The sequence below is a fragment of the Microtus pennsylvanicus genome, chromosome 2 (assembly GCF_037038515.1).
Source record: "Microtus pennsylvanicus isolate mMicPen1 chromosome 2, mMicPen1.hap1, whole genome shotgun sequence".
Lineage (NCBI taxonomy): Eukaryota > Metazoa > Chordata > Mammalia > Rodentia > Cricetidae > Microtus > Microtus pennsylvanicus.
The window spans coordinates 145,177,143-145,198,267 of record NC_134580.1 but is presented as its reverse complement, the minus strand read 5'-3'; the positions used below and the strand labels follow the sequence as shown (position 1 = coordinate 145,198,267).

The window sequence follows — 21,125 nt, the reverse complement described above, 5'->3', positions numbered from 1 at the left end:
CTATTAAAGGGAAAATATCCAAACACAGAAGGGGCAGAAGAGAACTGAGGACAGGATGCATGACGGGTATTTGGGACTCTTCATCACAAGGAGGCGTGAAGACTGGTCAGACGAAATGGGCTATTGAGAATGCTTGGATACCGTGTAGCCTCAAACACGAAGTGGCTTCTTGGGCCTCAGTTTCCTCTCCTGTAAAATGCTTTCGACCATTTCTGCGAGACTGAGATGGAGGGTTTGGGAAAGTCCTGATAACCGAGACACACTATATACACCATTACACAGGCGTGTCCAAGAAATAAAAGTGATGTGGCTTAGGCAAATTCTCAGGACAGGGCTTAAGGATGTAAGCTGTAGGAGGTGTTGGAGGATTTCAGCATTGAGTATAGGCATACGGACACGCCTTGTGAAGCTATTGGCTTCTCAGACCCCGAGTTTCATTTACATGGTGCTGAATTTTACTGCTCAGTTGAACTGAGCTGATCGTGATGAAGGTCTGTAATGTCAAAGGTGGTGAAGTCCTGACATCTGTATAACTCTGGGCCGGTAACCTCATCCCCCATGTTGTAAAAGGAGACTACACTTTATTTTCCCAGCTGCCCAGACCCAAATAATCAAACAGAAACTATATAAATTAGAACACTTTTTGGTCTTCTAGCTCAGGCTTCTTATTAACTAACTCATACATTTTAAATTAATCCACTTCTGTTATTTTATATTTTACCGAGAGACTTGTGGTTTGTTACCATTAGAGCTAATGGGCCAGGTGATGTGGGAGTGTCATATATCAATCTGTTGATTTCATTGTTTAAGCAATAAAGAAACTGCTAGGCCCATTTGATAGGCCCACCCTTAGGTGGGTGGAGTAAACAGAAGGGAAGGCTGGGAGGAAGAGGGAGTGAGGTCAGACTCCACAGCTCTCCTCTCCGGAGCAGACGCAAGAGAGACGCCATGCTACCTGCTCCAGGGAAGACGCACGCTATGAAGCTCCAACCCAGGATGGACTTAGGCTAGAATCTTCCCGGTAAGCGCACCTAGGGGCGCTACACAGATGATTAGAAATGGGCCAGAGCAGTGTTTAAAAGAATACAGTTTCCGTGTAATTATTTCGGAGCATAAGCTAGCCGGGCAGAGCCAGGCGGCTGGGGTTTTGGGGACATAGCCCCGCCGCCGCCCATATTACTACAAATGACGCCCAGACGTGTGGCTAACTGAGTCCACAAAAAACTTGAGAAGGCTTAAAAATAAGGGAGAGAGAGTTTAACACAGATTTTTGCTGTTTGTTGGTGGCGTGCTGTAGAGAGATTTCCTGATTCGGCAACAGCAGCAGAAAAAAAGCTGCGTTATCTTAAAGCGCTGCTTCCTGGGGCTGTGCCACCAGTGCAAACTCTGGCTTTATGTTTGTATTCCCGCTTGGGATCGGAAGGAGAGTGCTCTGAGACCTTGACAATGACTCAGAGCTCCCCGCCTGCTCCTGGGCAGAAGGCAGAATCAGGCTTAGGCAGGCGGAAGAGCATGGCGGATTCCTGCCGCCATACAGAGACGTGTTTTCAGACTGCATAGTGCTCTGCGTGTCAGATTTGGATGTAACTTGGATGAAAAGAATTTCTGTGCTGCACGCTCAGTCTCAGAATTAAAATGCTGAGTGCCGCTCCTACCTGGTAGCCCCAAGAGGCTTCCTGACTCAGCTTTAGCTGCAAAACCCTGCGGCTCATTAAGAGGTCCTGCCACAAAACACTTAAACGGTGTTGATGAAAAGCTGAACGCATGCTTTTCGGTTTTAAGCCGTAGCAGGAAAAAAGCTGTGCCGTTTAAAAATGCAGGCTTTCTGGGCCATCCTGCCAGGGAAAACTCTGACTGTTTGAGGCAGGAGGGCCGGCTACCGAGAGAGGATTTGAGTGTTGTCTGTTGTAGCTTGCTGGCTGGCAGGGACCTTGAAATGCTATAAACATGGCTGCAGCCTGTATTTCCGCCATGAGGCTGGAAAGCTAAGGAATGGACTGGATCTAGCTGGCAAAGCCACGCCTTTAGTCCTACTGATATTGCTTGGCAAATTAAAGGCTCTTGTGGTCAGAAAAAGAGAGATATACAGTAAAGAGAGATTCAGAGACAAAGAAAATTTCTAAATGGTTTACTGTGTGTTAAAAATATATGCAAGCTAAAAGTTGAAGTTCTTAAAAAAAAAAAGGAAGAGAGTTGTTGTGTGTCCTAGTACACACCTTTAATCCCAACACTTGGGAGGCAGAGGGAGATAGACCTCTGTGACTTCAAGGTGTGGTAGCACACGCCTTTAATCCCAGTGCCTAGAAGGCAGAGACGAACAGATCTCTGTGAGTTCAAGGTGTAGTAGAAAACACCTTTAATCCCAATGCCTGGGAGGCAGAGACAGGCGGATCTCTGAGAGTTCAAAGACAGCCTGGTCAAAGATGTACGCTCAAAAGGCAAAAAGTTAACCTAGAAATGTCACAGCTTAGATTCTTAAGCACCTAGTGATTTAAAGGCGTAAATCAAAAGTGCTCCTGGATAGTAAAAAATTGCAGATTCACAATAGGACAGATTCAGACCACTAAACGAGTCACACTGTTGGATGAATGTACGTAGGCTTGAGAGAGAGAAGAAAAGGAATATAGAGAATAAAGTTAATGGTTAAAAAAAAAAAGGTAAAGTCTTTAAAGAGACAAAATAAAGTAAAGTGATAGAGTAAAAATAAGCCGCGTAAAGATGAAAAATTCACAGAGAGTCTGGATTCTTTGTATTATTGTGTTTTCTTTAAAATTTTTGACTGTGAAGGAGCTAAGTACAGAGAGATATTTCATTACATGGGCTGCCAAGCTAAACCAGAATGGATATAAGGGTATTACGATTTCAGAATTTGGATCTAAGGATATGATACTTTGGAAAAGAGTTTCTTATTTTGTTTTCACAGAGGATGAGACCCTGTTCATTTCTTCTATTCCGATTTGGTATGATGGACCACGTCCTCCTGAAGGGTTGCTGTGAACATCTTCAGAAAATTGCTTTGCTCAACTGCCAACTGAGATAAACCTGGCACACAGGTTACACCCTAAATAATCTGATTAACGACGCCCCCATTCAGCAGGAAGCAGTTTGGAGAGAAAAAACTGCGCCCATGTTCCCAAATATGGTTTAAAAGTTCTTTTACATTTAAAGGGGGATATGATATAGATATGAATAATTTGCATTAGTATAGATTTTGCTTTATTTATAGAGATTTAAGGTCAATTTTGTTATATGTATAAATGTTTCTGATGTAACTTTTACTTGATAACTGTTTTGTTATATGTAATTTTGCTATGTTAAGGTTAAAGCCTTCCTTTTTTTTGTTTAAACAGAAAAAGGGGAAGTGATGTGGGAGTGTCATATATCAATCTGTTGATTTCATTGTTTAAGCAATAAAGAAACTGCTAGGCCCATTTGATAGGCCCACCCTTAGGTGGGTGGAGTAAACAGAAGGGAAGGCTGGGAAGAGGGAGTGAGGTCAGACTCCACAGCTCTCCTCTCCGGAGCAGACGCAAGAGAGACGCCATGCTACCTGCTCCAGGGAAGACGCACGCTATGAAGCTCCAACCCAGGATGGACTTAGGCTAGAATCTTCCCGGTAAGCGCACCTAGGGGCGCTACACAGATGATTAGAAATGGGCCAGAGCAGTGTTTAAAAGAATACAGTTTCCGTGTAATTATTTCGGAGCATAAGCTAGCCGGGCAGAGCCAGGCGGCTGGGGTTTTGGGGACATAGCCCCGCCGCCGCCCATATTACTACAGCCAGGCAGTGATTTAATTAATACAGTTTCTTTGTGGTTATTTTGAGTCTGAGCTGCTGGGTGGCTTGGGAAGAAACAAGCAGCCTCCTATAACAGGTCACATAGCCGGGTTGCAGCTGGTCACTGTGGAGATGATGACGTCAGCGGGAATTCAGACAGGTTACAGCACGTTACTGTGGAGATGACGTCAGCACTGTGGAGGTGATGCCATCAGGAACTAGTCTAATTATAGCCTCAGTTAAGGGAAGAAAGCAGTGAAGTAAATTAACATGAATTAAACGTGCATGCATACTTAGGCCCAGCTTGCACTCTTTATACAATCAAGGATCCCGTGCCCAGGGAATGGTGCCACGCACATGGGCAGGCCTTCCACTAATAAGGTAGTCTGCACAGACATGACCCCAGGCCAAGCTAATCTAGACAGTCTCTCATCTGACACTCTCTTTCCCATGTGATTCTAGGTTATGTCCAGTTGACGTTCAAAACCTTGAGGGGCTGAAGCAATAACTCAGTGCTTAAGAGCCCTTGTTTTTCCAGAAGATGAGGGTTCAGTTCCTAGCACCCACATGGCAGCCCACAGCTGTTTGTAACTCCAGTCCCAGGGGATCTGACCCCCTCTTCTGACCTCCCTTAACGTCAGGCATGTAGTACACATGAATACACGCAGAAGAAACACTCATACATATAAAAAGATTTTTTTAAAAAAAAACTAGCCATTTTATTATTTCCATAATGAATAGTGATATATTATGACTAATAATCTTGTCTGAGTTATAATAGCTCACAAAAATCAGAAACCATTCCATTCCTCTAACTGAAACGCTTTTCTGGTTTGAGACATTCAGACCAAGATTAGTTTGTCCTAGGTTTCCAGAAACTACCAAGGGAAGAAGGCCAAAAATCTGACCTAAGAGCAAGGTTGTTGTATTTCATCCTCCTCTGCTGGGGGAAGTGATCAAAATAGTTAGAAATTCGGAGTCTCTGTGGGCTCCTGGAAGTTCACGCCCTAGGTGGTGTGAGAAAGGGAAAAGGACTCCCTGCCATCCTTCCCATCCTTCCTCTGGGGAGTTGGCAGCAGTGGAAGAACAGCTGGGGAATTCAAGAATGACCCCTAACCCTTGAGATGAAGGAAAAGACTGTGTGTGTGTGTGTGTGTGTGTGTGTGTGTGTGTGTGTGTGTGGTGACGAAGTGCCAGGAAAGCGCACTTCTGCTTCCACACCTGAAGCTTCTGGCTGTCAGTCCCTGGTCACATCCTCTTCCCCTACCCGTCCAGGGCATGTTACAGGTGTTGCCTGCTCTACCAACCTACTTGGCAGAAACACAGAGCTGCCTGTATGGTCAGAACTGCAGGGAACCTGCTGTCGCCCCTGCTGTCCGGCAGGAATATCCATTTATAAAATTTGCTTAACTCTTGACCTGTAAATTTCACCCTGGTAATTTGCCAAAGGAAATGGAGCAACATGTGAGGGCTTAATAAAGTATGGGCCGAGGAGATAACTCAGGGGGGAGAAAGTGCTTTTCACAGGCGCCTAACGACCCGAACTCGATTCCTGGATCCGTGTAAAAGCTGAATTTTGTAGCGTGCATCTGTAATTGTACATTCTATGTGAAATAAGAGAGGTGGACAAGAGAGCTGCACAGAAGTTCTAGGCCAGCTAGCCTGGGGTATGCAGCCACAGTAGCAGCGAGAGAGACTCTGCCTCAAAGGCAAGGTGGAATGTGAAGACCAACCCTGAGAGTTGTCCTCTGACCTCCACATGCACACTGAGGCACATGCATGAACATACACCATCCCCACACACCACGCACACTCTAAAGTAAAGCTATGAGATGCTTATAATGGACAAAATGTAAAACCACAAACACAGTTACCCATAAGTAAAGATAGTGCACAATAAATAAATCCATTGGAAACAGAATAAGTATCGTGGGAGGCACACAGATGGCAGGGTCTAGCTGCTTGGGTATAGGGAGCCAACTCTGTCCTCTTCTTATGCATGAAAAGCTAGTTAAGACAGACATCCTTGACTCACTTACATCAAGTTTTCAAAAAAGATTCATTTAGATGTATGTATATGATGCTGTGTGTTTATGTATACTGCATGCATGTAGGTGCCCACAGAAAAAGGGTGTTGGATCCCCTGGAACTAGAGTTAAAGGCTGTTGTGAGACACCTGATATATGTGCTGGGAACTGAATCAAGGTCCTTTGCCAGATCAATAAGCATTTTTGATATTGATCTTTCTCTCCAGCCCCTATTTGAAGCTTTTAATTCCTCTATTCATCTGCTAAGCATTTAAACAGTAAAGAGTTATTAGATGTCTTTTGTGGCCTCACTGCCTGGGGTTGCTTGAAAAAAAAATGGTCCCCAAAGGGAGTGGCACTATTAGGAGGTGTGGCCTTATTATAGTAGGTATAGTCTTATTGGAGGAAATGTGTCACTGTGGAGGTGGGCTTAGTAGTTTTATATATGCTCAAGGTACCACCCAGTGTCTCAGACTACTTCCTGTTGCCTGCACACGATATAGATCTCTCAGACTCCTCTCCACCACCATATACGCCTGCATGCCAGCGTGTCCTACTGTAGTGATGACGGACTGAGCCTCTGAACTGTAAGCTGCCACAGTAAAATGTTTATAAGAGTTGCCATAGCCATGGTGTCTCTTCACAGCAATAGAAACCATAATTAAGACACTACCCTTGATACATAAGAAACAGTTTTGGACAAAATTAACACAGCTTCTGTCTTGGTGGAGATGCTGGTCTATGGGCAGGTAAGGACAAAGTCTGAGATGGATGAGGTTAGTGAAGGTGTTGGGACACTACAGGTAGAAAGGACAGAGGTGTGGGAGGAGAGTGTTAGCTGGAGTTTGGGGGATGGGCTCCTGGAAAAGGTACCACTTAAGATGTAGGGTGGGGGCTGGAGTGAGGACTAGGACCTTAGCAGCTCTTACTGTGCTTAGAGCAGCCCCCAGCGGGGTTGCCAGAACTCAGCATCAGGCCGTTCACAACCACTGTGTGACTCCAGCTCCAGGTGATCTGACACCCTCTTCTGACCTCCATGGGCAACTGCACTCACACGCGTGCGCGTGCACACACACATACACACACACGTGCACACACACATACACACACACGTGCGCGCACACACACATACACACACACCACCCCCCTAATTTTTCAAACACCCTAAAAGAAGATGTGGAGGATCTTCACCAGAGGGGCCGAAGATTCCAGAGCCATGGAGTTAGAAATAATTTGTAGTATAGAGTGTTTGAGAAACTCCAAGAAATCAGACCAGAAAGAACAGAGAGAGAGGAATCAGAGAGAGGTGAGAGACTGTGGAGGGAGCCACACCTCTCTCTCAGAAAGAAAGACCCTGAGGAAGCAGTGTCAGAGTGTGGGCCTGACTCCAAAGCCGTGAGAGGGCACTGGAAGCTGGTAAGATATGAGGCATGAATCTGTGGAGTGAGGGAGGCTGCCAGGACACGAGTAAACAGGGCAAGAGTCATGACTGTCTTGGAGTGGAGCGGTGACAGTGTCTTGGCTCAGGATCATGGTAAAAAAAAAACAGGACAAGGAAAGAAATCAGTTCCCAAGCCATATTCCAGTTACCAACAGACTCCCAGAGTAGTTATTGGGGAAAGAGTTGTTATTGTTATTGCTATTGATATGATTTGGCTCTGGGAATTGTGGGAAATCCCACAGGGACATCTCTAGCCTAACACACAGACCATCAGATGCAGAGATGGAAACCTTGGCTTCTCTGACCATCTCCTTGAGACTTGAGAGAAAAGGAGTTTTGTTTGGGGTGTGATATGCACCGCTCAGTTTGTTACCCTCTGGCCCCAAACAATGTCCCTCCTACCATGTGCGATGAATGTGTTAGCAGGAGGGGGAAGGGAGGCAAGAAGGACTCTCATAAACTGGCGATTGTCCTGCAGGGCCGTGGGCAGCAGAGCTATGGCAGGAATTAGGGGATGAGGAAGAGAGGGGTGTGGAATCAAAGGAAGACTCTGAGAGTCCGCATCCAAGGGGCTGCAACTGTGAAAACTCTGCTTTGTTCCCAGGACATAGTTGACGGTGAGGGGAGAGGACGCGAAGTTGACACTCCGAGTTACTCTGTCCCTGGGGATCCAGAGGCGCTGGGGACCAAGAAGGAGGACCCCCAGGAGGCAGAAACCATAGAGAATATCAACTCCATTATGAGCTTCTTCAAGACCCTTGTAAGTAGACATCTCTGGTTTGCTTCCTTAATGTCACTGTCCCCGTGTCTAATTCTAGGAATCAGGGATGCTTGAATGTTGTGGTATCAAGATTAGCATGAGGGCGATGTAAATGTTCCTTCTCAGGATGCTGTGCTGGCCTGGCCTTCAGTGACAAAGCTTTAGGACAGGAAGTCATAATAACAATGGGCAGGGATCTTAACTGTGGGACATGAGCTGCGGTGTTATATAGAATCCAGCAGTAGCCGGTCCCAAATGTGTTTGAGTTGTATGCCAGTATCAGTCTGACTTCACCAGGTAAAATGGAAAAAAAAAATCAACAGGATGTATCACAGGTACTGTGTCTCAACTAGTGATCAGAGAATCGAGGGGACACCTGATGGCCTTTGGGGAGATGATTTTTGAATGAGATCGAACCCTTGGTGGATGTGTAAGATTTAATACATTTCAGAATAAAATATTGGTTTTGTAAACTGTTTATTACCTAGAGCTGCTCATGTCTCCATTGGGTCAAGAGTGTTTTTGTTTCTCAGTTTTTGGTGAGAATTGTCTCTGTGAAATCTGTCAGCCTCTAGAGCAGAGTCCTACCATTTGTGTTTCTCCCACTTTCCAGGTTTCGCCTAACAAAACAGAGACCAGAAGGGACCCAGAAGACACGGTAGGTGTCCTGACATGCACCTATGTCTGACTTGATGCAAAGAATTGGGTTTCGATTTGCATATGTGTCTTGGGTGATGTACATATCATGAATATTCTATGATGTGCATATATGAATCTACATAGGAACTTAATGGTGCTGTATTTGGTTTAGCTTAAGATTGTGGTTCTGTTTATTTGGATTCTGCAGTGCTCAGCATTAGATCCAGGGCCTCTTGCCTGGAAGGCAATCCCGCTACCTTAGCTACAGTCCTCTGCCCTGGTTAACGGTATTTTAATAAACATTTCAGTGGAACGCTTGGAAGGTGATAGAGTAGTTCTGGCTAAAGAATGTCACAGTGCCCAGGCGCTAAATATACAGCGGATATAAATTAATAATAACTACACCATCGACATCTATTTTGTTCATTGTGTGTAGAAAAGAAAATGAAGCAATTGTTTTTTTGTTGTTGTTGTTTTGTTTTGTTTTTTTGTTTTATTTTGTTTTGTTTTTTAAAGACTTCCTCTGAAGTAGAAGGCAGAAGCTGCAGCTCTGGGGTGTTAATATGTTTTCTATTTTCCTATCATTTGAAAAGCAGATATCTACTGCACAGCAATGTTGAATTAAAATAGCTGCCATGGGGACACCTGCCCCATGAAAGGCTAGGTAGGGTGTGGACCCTGCTGAGCCTGGAGGCTTATAGACTGGAAGTGGAGAGCATTCCTCTCCAAGTAAACTTGGGGTGAAGTAGCCACCGTCTTACGGATGTTTTTCCTTCCATGTGACTGGGCAGACGGCCTGTAATGGAACACATGGTTTAAATTTCATGGAACCCGCGGGACAGTTTAAGCTGGAGAGGGATAAGTGCCCGCTGGAAGAGCTTTGGCGGGGATAGGGGACAATAGATGGCTCACCCAGCCCCATTCATCTGCCGCTGTAGCAGTGGTGGGGAGCCCCCTTTATTTCATCCTGGAGAGCTTGTGTTTGAGCTCCAGGTCACTGATGTAGGGGCCATGTGATCCTCACCTCGTCTCCACATCTGTAAAACTGGCCCAGAGTTGAGGGAAGGGGCTTCCGTGCCTTGCAAACTGTGAAGCTCTGTTTGAATGTAGTCACCCTTATTTCTACAAACACGTAGTGGACCAATCGATTCCTCTAGAAATTTCTCCTCCCATTGAAAAACAGATTTCTTAAAATGACTTGTTTGCTACAAGGCAGCTAAGGTCAAATTCAATGAATGGTTGGGTCGAGATGTTCATTTCTGTGCTTTTCAGTCTGTGGGCCATGCTCAGCATATTGGACTGTCAACAGTGGAGGGTGTGGGTGTGTTGGATGGCTTCCCAAATGACCCGACTCGCTCTTTCTCTTCAGCTGGCCCATGTACCAAAACCCATCCACAGTGCAGATGTGGTCCTCACCAGGCATACCTTGATGATAAAATCTCATTGTTCCATCCAGTGGGCTGAGAAGTCCCTGCTGGGAACCAGTATTTTAGATGAGGGATTATGAATACAGACTGTTTGGGATGCCCAGGAGCTGACGTGGCTTCTTCTATATTTGTCTTTGGGGCGTCTTTTTCTTCTGAAGTTCCCAAGGTGCCTTTGAAAAGTCTCCATCTCTGTCACACTTGACCCTGAATACTTTTTTTTTTTAATGTATCATGTTCTGCCTGTATGTCTGCCCTGCCTACCGGCCAGAAGAAAACACTAAATCTCATTACAGATGGTTGTGAGCCCCCATATGGTTGCTGGGAATTGAACTCAGGACCTCTGAAAGATCAACCCGTGCTCTTAACCACTGAGCCATCTCTCCAGTCCCCAACCCTGAGTCTTTTTTATATATACCTTTATTTCCTTACTTTTATGTATTTGTTTTATGTTTATGGGTGCTTTGTCTACATGTATGTAAAAGCACCACATGTGTGCAGTGCCCATGGAGGTCAGACGAGGTCATCTGATCCTCTGGAACATGAGTTACAGAGGTCATCAGCTGCCCAGTGGGTGCTGGGAACTGAACTCTGACCCTCTAGAAGAGCTGACAGTGCTCTTAACTGCTGAGCTACCTCTCCAGCCCCTGGATGACTGCTCATGAATCATGGTGCATGCAACATGCTACATGCCCTCCGTGCCTCATGACAACCCCACAGCATTTGTGACCTGGGCCAACAGTTGGTAGCGATTGTAGCTGAGTTATTTTGATTCCTGTCTCCTCCCATTTTGGCTTAATGAACTGGCTCACCCCAGACACTTCCTTTGCCTGGGAAATCTGCCCATGTAGAAGTCACTGGAACCTCTGTGCATGATAGTCTTTCCATGAAGGTTCTACTCCAGATTCAAAGGAAATTGGTTTGAGGATGGAAGAAGTCATTTGGTGGTAACATTTAGCCATGAGATTAAAATCAAGACACAGAACATCGCTTGTCAGCAGGTGGTTTATCATTTTCCTTTCCCAGGTGACAGCGGCATTTACATATTTAATGCTGATAGTCAAGATTGTAGCATTATGTTTTTGGATTTGGTTGTGTTTCATTTGATGTTTTAAGTCATGTAGTCACAGCTTAAATGGCCTGTCACTGTCTTAAGAAAATAGGGACGGGGGGGAGTTGTTTGGGTTGTATTGGAGTGGGATTCTGGGATGTGTTGATTTGGGTCATTTGCATAGGTGACCCAGTTAAAAACTAGTGTGTGAATGTCCTGTTTAGTGGCTCATTCTTGAGAACCTTGAGAAGGTAAGTATTCCCAGGGTGCTTTGTGGTTGGGAGATTGAGTGACACACCAGTAGTTAATTGTCATGGTGTCTGAGTATACTCTGAAACAGAGAAGAGCAAGTGAGTTTGTGTAAAAGGAAACATCTAAGCTGTGCCCGCTGTTGTCCAGAAGGCAACCAAGGCAGATAGTGTCTGCGATGGACACGCTGGCCAGAAGACACTGGAGACGCAGGCTAAGAGCAAGAAGAAACGCCTGGACAGCCCCAGGCTAGCACTGGCCTTTAGAAAGTTCTTTAGGCATAAGGTCTGTATCTCCTCCGACTAGGAGGATAAAGGACCCTGCTCTTCACCTCTGATGCTTAGGATCCAGTACTTACCAGCCCCAAGTCGGGGAATCCCGAGCCATGGGTGACTGTGGTCATTGATAGGGATTTGGAGGCACTGAGGCCTGAACTTCAGGCATTTAAGTCCTGAGAGCTATAAAATCTCAGATTTGTTCCTTCCAAGTGTAGAGCAGGGTTCTGAAATCCTCACCCACTTTTTCCCAAATGTCAGTTGTTGGCATACACCTTCACCACTTGACTTAAATATACTATTAATCATTTGATATTTTTATACTAGAATTGACTGTTCCTATTTAAATGTGCCTTTCAAAAATGCCTTCACATTCCATCATACGTGGAAACCAGAATCATTTTTCCTAACAGGAAAATGGCCGTGTATGTGGCTAATTAAAAGTGAAGTCCTTGCTTATTTCTGTAGAGTTTAGAATCCAGTGTCCTTCAGGCTTTTCTTAGGAAGGAATTGGCTGGTGGCGGAGACTGATAAAGCCCTTCCAGCAGCAGAGAGACTTTTCCACAGAATGCTGTTAAATGACTCAAGAGTTAGAGAAGGAAAAGAACGCTATTTGAGTTTTGTTTCGTATCCTGATTGTAAAGTTGTGGTATGCCACCTACTCCTTGGGAAATTCTCTTCTAACCTCAGGATAACAATATTACCTTGCTGTCATCTGCCTCCCTGGTTCCCTCTGTTGACTGAGTTCATCCTGCGCCCACATAGATGCCAAGCAGAAGAAAGCAGTGAAGGTTGGCAGAGCCAATCACAATGAGTGACATGAGCTCAGCTTTGGAGACAGACTCTTCACGCATGAAGGAAAACCAGTGCACACCTGAAACCACGAATTCCAGGGATCTCTGAGTTGGGTCAAATACTTGAAATGTCCTTTTTAATTATTAACCATTGTCCTCCAAATTTAGGGAACCTGTTTAAAAAAGAAAGTTCCCAGCTCCATTTTCTAGTCCTAGGATTGTGTGTACAAATGGAAGCTCCCACAGCACACTCAAGTAGCAGAATCTACCTTTGCACATGCAAATCACATGAGGTCACCTTCAGTTTCCAAGAAGGTTCATTTTGTTCTGTAAAGAGAGGATTATTGATACTGCAGTAAGGAAAGGAACAGCAGAAGGTGGTCTCGGGGCCTGGAGAGATGGCTCAGTGGTTGTGAGCACCTACGGCTCTTGCAGAGCCCAGAGGAAGGATATTAGGTTATCTAGTGGTGGGAGAATATCATTGGGGGGGGGGCTTTCTCTGGGAACTGAGGTGAGCCGGCAGGGGAGGGAAGTGCAAACGAGGCTTTGCTGGAATCTGTCCCAGAAGTCCGGGTGGACGGAACTAGCCATGGTGGGATTTGGTCCCTCCTCCTCTCTTGCTCTGTCTCCACCCCCTCTCAGTTTAGGGGTAGACAGCTCTCAGGCCCAAATTTCCTTATCTGAAAAGGTAAACTTTGGAAAGACGGCCTTAAGACTCTGATCATCTCCAGTGTCGTGGTGTACACCTGTAATCCCCAGACCCTGGAGGCTGAGCCAGAGCTACTGTCAGAGGCCTCTTCAAACAAACCAGCAACCATACAGACTCCATAACCAAAACTATTTTAAAATCCTAAATACATGTTTTTAATATTTTAGTCTAAATCCCATTTTTATTGTCTAGTTTTTTTGTTGTTGTTGTTTGTTTTTTTCCTTTTGGGCAGAAATCATCGTCTGGGAGTTTAAAGGGATTGTGTCATTAAGTTCAGAGAGGAAAAGTCATAAAATGAAAATGCTTATACTAATGAAGTCAGGTCGGAAGAGCCTGATATTTAAACTTTAAGGTCCATATTCACGCTTGCCTAGACATATTTTGGGTTCACAAGTCTTTATCCAGTGGCTCAGGGAAGGCAGAGAGTAGAAGCTAACAGGAACTCACTGAATAAATAAATGATGTTCTGAAGTAAGTGGGTTGGTGCACACCTGTGTTCCCAGCACTTGGGCATGAGAGGGAGTGGGTAGAGTGGGTAGCGTGGGTAGAGTGGGTAAAGTGGATAGCGTGGGTAGCGTGGGTAGAGTGGGTAGCGTGGGTAGAGTGGGTAGCGTGGGTAGCGTGGGTAGAGTGGGTAGAGTGGGTAGCGTGGGTAGAGTGTGTAGCGTGGGTAGCGTGGGTAGAGTGGGTAGCGTGGGTAGAGTGGGTAGAGTGGGTAGCGTGGGTAGCGTGGGTAGAGTGGGTAGGGTAGAGTGGGTAGCGTGGGTAGCGTGGGTAGAGTGGGTAGCGTGGGTAGAGTGGGTAGCGTGGGTAGCGTGGGTAGAGTGGGTAGAGTGGGTAGCGTGGGTAGCGTGGGTAGAGTGGGTAGCGTGGGTAGAGTGGGTAGAGTGGGTAGCGTGGGTAGCGTGGGTAGAGTGGGTAGCGTGGGTAGAGTGGGTAGAGTGGGTAGAAGCAGGATGGTCCTTGGCTGCAAAGCGAGCTGAGGCCAGCCTGGGCTACATAAGGCCCTTTGGGGGATGGGGAAAGAGAAAAAATAGGGGGGAAAGAAAAGAGAAAAGAAAGGAATGTGGAAAAGTGGGGAGAGGTAAGAAACATCAGATACCTTGGATCTGGACTTCAGCACAGCCTGTGGGGGGGGTGAGAAGGGGTGGGAGGGACAAACAGGAAGGAAGCGGGGAGCAGAAAGAGGTTATGTGTGGAGTGTGGCGGTTGCATCTGAAGTATGGGAGTGGGGTCTGTGGATCTCCATCACTTTACAGCCTCCTCTCTGCCTTCTCCAAAGTGGGATGTGGGAGAAAAGTTTCAGAACTCCTATGACCGTCATATTTATCGCCACCCTTCTTTAATCTCCAGTTTGGCTTGGTAAAGTAATCGTGCTCATAAAATAAACATGAGTCATTGTGTACGATTGTATGTGCATGTTCAGGATAGTTCCATGGAAGGGAGCCTGGCCAAAACTACTTGAAAACAAAGGGCCTTGATAAAAAACAAACAAACAAAATCCCTCTTTTTCTCTGTCTTCCTTCTTTCTTCCCTTCCTTCCTTTCTTTTTTACATTGATTGATTGTGCTTGTGTGTGTGTGTTTGTGTGCACACATGTACGTATAGACACACGTGAGCCACAACACACATGTGCAGGGCACAGAACAACTTGCAGGAATCAATTCTCTCCTTCCACTATGTGGGTTTCAGGGATTGAACTCAGGTCGTCAGGCTTGAAGCAAGTTCCTTTACCTGCTAAGCCAAGAGAGAGCTCAGAACTCCACTTTCTATTAACACACCCCAAACCTACCCACACTAAGTTACTTACATGAGCATCACTACTAACAAGTCTCCCCCCTTTATCTTTCTCAAAAGGAAAATTATATAAACACAAAGCTATATTCACAGTAAATATTTGCATAAAACAGAAAGTTAGAAAGGAAAAAAATTAACATTATGCATGACCCTAGCCCCTTGCTTATTTTAACAGAGAACCTTTTACTTTTGAAACGGTGAAATTACTTTGAATTTTTCACTTTTCTCTTTACAAACAAAACCTTATAGGATACTGAAAATACACCCACTACTTCAGCCAGTCTCACGTCAGAGAAAGCCAACTTCACACCCCAGGAGACCAAAGGGGCCACCAAGAGTTCAAAAGGCTGCAGCCCACCAAGTCACGTGCCACCTGCGACAGCCAGCGACACAATAAAAGAAGGTAGCAAGGAGAAGTCAGGGCCCACCTCGCTGCCTCTGGGAAAGCTCTTTTGGAAGAAGGTGAGTCTGGTCATGAGGCCTTTGCTGGGTCCTGGGGACAGAGATGAGTCAGGAATGATCTCCAGTGGGCCGGTGGATGTTGATGATTCTGAGGTTATTGTCCTGCTTCGTGATTAGCTTGCCATTGTGTGATGACGTCCTAATGCACGCCTGGGCAAAATGAAATGCTGGCCATGCTCTCTATACACAGGTGCTCTGTCTGGGGGGGGGGGGGGAGGCTGTGAACAAGTAAGAGTTGTTGTTCTTTGGATGACTAGGTTAATGACAGAGGGCTGTAGAGTGTCGTGACTGTATTGTCCCTCTGCAGAGGTCGATAACCCTAGCTTTCTCTGCACACACCCTCTCTGGGGAGAGGACCCCCTTTTTGTCTTCACCTCTCCCAGTCCGGATGCAGCCCTGGTGAGCTGATTCTTCATCCCCAGATTAGAAAATAAGGGTGTCCACCAGATCGCCAGCAGTGGAGTGTGGTCTGCGGTCTACAACAAAGGTGGCCGAGGTGCAGCATGCACAGGAATGGAGGCCGGGCTGAGGTGGTCGAGAGAGGGGCTTTCCGTGTCAGGGCAGAGCAAACCCCACTGGACACATGCTCAGCACGCTGACCTGGTTTAAGTTTCTCTAAAGTGTGAGTGAGAAGCCAGGCTGGATTCACACAGCTGGAAGCACGATCTCAGCAGCTTCCTCTAAACCCCTGCCACGTGCGCAGCACAGAACAGCGGCACACGCCTCGCCAGTCACACGCTCTTGCTGAGATTCCAGCTGGACCTCTGAGCCGCTTTCTGGTCTATTTCTTGTTGTACAGAATGTTTTTCTTCTAGATTTTTTCCAGGACACTGTTTCTAATCATTCAGGATGCACTGGAACATGTCAACTGATACTATTTTTAATCCTCTTCCTGCCTGCATACTAATTTAGAACTCTTTGCCAGTAGTATAGTATAGGAAACAATTTCCAAATGATTTATGTGCACATATTGGTGGCACAGGAAAAGACTTCAGTGACCCATATTTGAATATTCACATTTAAGAATGATCATATATTCATATGTGTATGAGACTTATGTGTATTATGTATACATATTTATAATCTATATATCTGTATACCATATAAACAAATACACATGATAGTTATACATATATAACATATATATTATATATATATAACAGACAGGCTTGGTGGTACATGTCTTTAATCCCGCCATTCATGAGGCAGAGGCAAAAGGATCTCTGTGATTTCGAGGCCAGCCTGGTCTATACAGCAATTTCCAGGACAGCAGGATAAATAGAGAGACTTGGTCTCAAAAACAAACAAACCAAAACAAACCAGAATTGTACATATCTTTAAAGCTTATTAACACATTCAACTTTGGGTCAACGTAGACTTTTGCAGGCTAGGGAGATGGCTCAGTGGTTCAGGGCAAGGACTGCTCTTGTGGAGCAGCCGGGTTCAGTTCCAGTGCCCACACTAGGGGGCTCACAACTGCCTGCAACTCCAACTCCAGGGAATCTGATGCCTCTAGCTTCTGTGGGCACGCACACACACACACACACACACAAATAAATTTTTTGTTTTGTTTTGATTTTTCAAGACGGGGTTTCTCTATAACTTTGAAGCCTGTCCTGGAACTAGCTCTTGTAGACCAGGCTGGCCTCGAACTCACAGAGATCTGCCTGCCTCTGCCTCCCGAGTCCTGGGATTAAAGGCGCATGCCACCACCACCACCACCATCCCCCCGCTAAATAAAAATTTTTTGAAAGCAGATTTATTGCTGAAGGTGAGGTCAACTACACTGAGTTTAGAAAGGAATCCAGTGAAAAGGGAACACGCGCCATAAAAAGTGGTCCTGGTGTGATGGCGAATTTGGATTCTCCAAGAAGCACACACCAAACAGAAGTAATGTGTGAGTGTTTGGGGCAGGGGGATTCCTGTGAATGGCAAAAGGCTGGAAATCAGTACCGAGGCCACAGTGAGAGGTTTTGTAGGCTGTGTTGTGTGGAGACAGAGAGAGGAGGAGGAGGAGGAGGAAGAGGAGGAGGAGGAGGAGGAGGAGGAGGAGGAAAGCAAGAAGAGGTTGGCTTGTAGGTGGTGCTGGCAGAAGCAGAGGGATTGCTACCGCACAAGATTGCTCATGGTAAGAGCCCACACGAGACAGGAGACCATGACCCAGGACCCTTCCATGCTCTGCCAGCGACAGAGTCCTCAGGGAAAGTACAGTACTGAAGGGGTGACAGGTGGACCTGGTCCCCACAGTAAGCCTGCCGCACCTCCAAGACATCTCATGCTGAAGCCATCTGGGCTCTTGGACTTGCTGGCAGGCTTTTCTTTCTCCGTGTGGGGACCTTCCAGAGAGCTGGAGATGAAATGAAAAGTCCAGGATCTGTGGAAAGGGTCTGCCATCTGTGATATCCCGTGACATGTGACATCTGAGCGCTCAGACCAGCTATCCCATGGTCAAAATGGGCCATCTCTGATCTTAAAGGAAAAAAAGTCTCTTTTAAGAGTTGTCCACATTCTTGGAGATGGAGCTGACATGGGTAAGTTACACGCTGTGCAGCTCTTTATGTTTTTAAGGTTTTTATTAGTTCTCTTAGAATCCCGTGTGATGTGTTTGGTCATGTCATCTGGCACCAGCTCATCCCAGATTCGCTCCCTCCCCTTGCCACCCAACAGTATGACCTCCTCTCTTTTTTTTAAAGCTTCTTCACCGAAGTCCAATTTGGGCAGCCCATTTATTCTCATGTGTGTGCCTGTCACCAGAGTGTGGCCGGTTTACCAGGAGCTGCTGTTGTAGAGAAAACTGACTCCCACTCTCCCAGCATCTGTCAGTTGCCCACAGTACCCTGATTAGGGGTGGGACTTCCTGTCCACCTCTCCTGTCCATGCTGGAATTTGGTCTGGCTTGTAGCTGCTTGCTCTTAGCAACATACAAATCTTCAATGAAATCCCGCCAATGTTTTCACCAGAGTGCTTCTTGTGGTTAACAGGGCCAGGCTGTTCTTTAGATTAGCCAATTAAGAGCCAAGTGCTCCTAGAGACCACTGTGATTCTGTTTTTGAGATCCGAATGATTTTTCTCATACTAGACATTCCATGATTATCAAAAAGAGATTGAAAACTGAAAAGCACCCACACGTTATTAAAAATTATTAATAAAAAATGTTATTTTAGTATAGGATAAGTGTGTTCCATGCAATATTTGGGACAGACTTATGCTAGTAAGATTACTAGCTACTGATCTGAAATTCAGATTTAGTGGAGCATTAAATCACTAAGCTGCTCCCTTTCGGGAAGCCCGTGGAGTCTGGTCTCAGTCCTGTCTATTCCGTTTCCAGTCGGACCATCTTGAGCCTCTCCTTCAAAACACTGCACACTCTTCATTTGCTCCCGAGTGAGCCTCTTTCTCCGCCACTCGGCCCAGGTTTCCTCTTGCCTCTGCAACGCGCTCATGGAACACATTCCCAGGCTGAGCAGTCAAGCCTTCTCTGCCATCTTCCCATGTTACCCGACACATCTGCTCATTGGCTGTGGAAGGCACCAAACTGCAGTCTGGTCCTCCCAGTCTCCTGCCGTAGACTTCTGTTAAGGATAGAGAAGAGGGGAGGGGCTGCCTGGGGCTCTCATCTGCCCCATGTACTGAGCTGGGAAACCAGGCCAGGGGCAAATGCAGATGAAACACAAGGTCTAGACTGGGTTCGTCATGGGCAACGCCATGTTCCAGAGAAGAGCAGAGACACATTCCACCCCTCCATAGAAAGACAGGCTTTTGTGTAACAACGAAGTTCACGATGGTGAAGCCAATGCTTAGACTTTCACAAATGGACACAGACAAGGGAAGTGCTTAGCAGCCTGCTGGGCAGCCCAGCGGTGTGGGTTGTTACTGCAGTTTTGGTCTTCATCAGAAGTGGTTTTGTTTATTTTGAGCTCTGTAACTGCATCTCACGTGTTTGAATGCAGTGGAGGAATGCAAACCATCTCTAGAATCTGGTCTCAGTCTTGTTTACTTTATTTGTTTATCAGTAAGAGGAGTGCGATGACGTCAGAGCACACTCATCAAACTCACCAGCTGCGTGAGTTCATTAATGCAATCCGAACAATGAGCAGTAAAGACCTCAAGGAACTGGCGCAACAAGCTGAGGGTTGATCTGACCTAGAGCTCCGTTTGACAAAAGTCAGCGTGCCCCTTGGCTACAGAGAATGAGCCATTAAGATTTTAAGGGAGCCTCAGATCACACCCGGCCTACCCCGTTCCAGCTGTGGAGCCAGTGTAATTGAAGCAGTGTTTACAATGCTTCTTTGTTACTGGAGTTTGTAGGGTCAGAGCCTGCGCCCTGGTGACTCCTAAAAGCTAGGCTCAGCCACTCTTCCTCAATGGATCAATAGTGAAAGGGGGGTATTTAATGTGGCCACATTTGGAAGAGGAACAAATAAAAGAGTCCCACTGACCTCCGACTCTATCTTTGGGACCCTGGCTACATAGAGAGCATACAGTATGCATAGCTGGGCTGTGTTGGTCAAGATGAGGTCCTGTCCATCATTGACTCCTCACTATGGAAATGATCCACGTATGCAAATGAACTGCATCAGTCCCCTTGGCAGCCATGCCCCGCCCCCACTTGACCTGTCTGTGTGGCTCTAGGAATCTAAGACAGGTGATTGTCAATTGTTCCGGGCTTCTCTATCTCTCTAGGATCACCTGAACCAGGGAACTGTCACCAAAGTCATTGAGAGGGAGACCCAGGTCACTCACTCTGCCTGTCCCAGCTCTTGGACCCCAGCATGGTTTATCTGACACTTGTGGTGTCACAGGGAGGAAGTTGCCTACCTGACTCGGCTCTGGGGGGAGGGGGTGAAATTCAAAGTCACTTCTTGGACTCCTGAGTGCATCATTTAATACGGTTTATCCTCAGCACCCACGAAGACTCTGTCCTCCATAGAACACAGGTGATTTAAGGGCAGCTGAGCTAGTCTGAGTTGAGGCGTTCTCCTAGATAAAATCCTCTCTTCCCAGACAGTGCCTAGGCTTTTGTCAAGTTGACGAACCCTGAAGCATGATTAATAAACACCCTTTATTAATTAAGAGACAGAAATTGGGGTTCAACCTGAAGGTCAGGAAAGCAAAACAGCCAGCCACTGGGCTTTTACCTCTGCCTCAGTCCGAAATGGCTATCCTGCCTCCAGGAATCTCAGGATGAGACTGTGCCTGAGAGCTGTCTCCTCCTGTTTTATACTCCTCTCTAGTGCTGAGATTAAAGGCATGCACCACTACCACCTGGTTTCTATGGCAAGCTAATGTGGCTACGGGGATTAAAGGTGTGTGCTACTGCTGCCTGGTCTGTGAAGGCTGGCCAGTGGGGCTGTTTTACTTTTCTGATCCTCAGGCAAATTTTATTAAAAATGCAAATGAAAAGCCGCTACAGAGCCCCAACTTGCACACACCCCAGGAAAGCAGCAGCCCTTGTAAACTGTTCTGAGGGCGGCATCATTTCCTCATCAACAGAAGCTTTCAGGAATGTTGGGGTGCTGCTGATATGAAAATTAGATGAGCAGAAACAGAACGTCCGATCTTAGCTAGGAAGACAGCAAGCTCGCTATCACCAAACAAGGGACTACATTTCAGAACAGTATCCTCTGCTCTCGAGGATTTAACCTGAGCAAGTGTCTTGGCCTCTCTGTGTCATGTCTTATACTATTAATGGTAGTCGCATGCTTGTTGTTTGAGACAT

At 46.1% G+C, this 21,125-nt stretch overlaps 1 protein-coding gene across 14 annotated transcripts in view; it reads left to right on the top strand.

The window, feature by feature from the left end:
* Positions 1–21,125, top strand: part of Bcas1 (brain enriched myelin associated protein 1) — an 87,806-nt gene that overhangs the window by 34,623 nt on the left and 32,058 nt on the right. For 10 of the 14 annotated variants that reach the window (XM_075963192.1, XM_075963189.1, XM_075963182.1 and 7 more), the window contains exons 5-8: positions 7,851–8,006; positions 8,620–8,664; positions 11,520–11,654; positions 15,194–15,406. In XM_075963192.1, coding sequence (XP_075819307.1) covers positions 7,851–8,006; positions 8,620–8,664; positions 11,520–11,654; positions 15,194–15,406 — 549 coding nt within the window. The remainder of the gene's footprint in view (positions 1–7,850; positions 8,007–8,619; positions 8,665–11,519; positions 11,655–15,193; positions 15,407–21,125) is intronic. The other 4 variants (XM_075963186.1, XM_075963195.1, XM_075963196.1 and 1 more) reach the window with 1 other exon arrangement.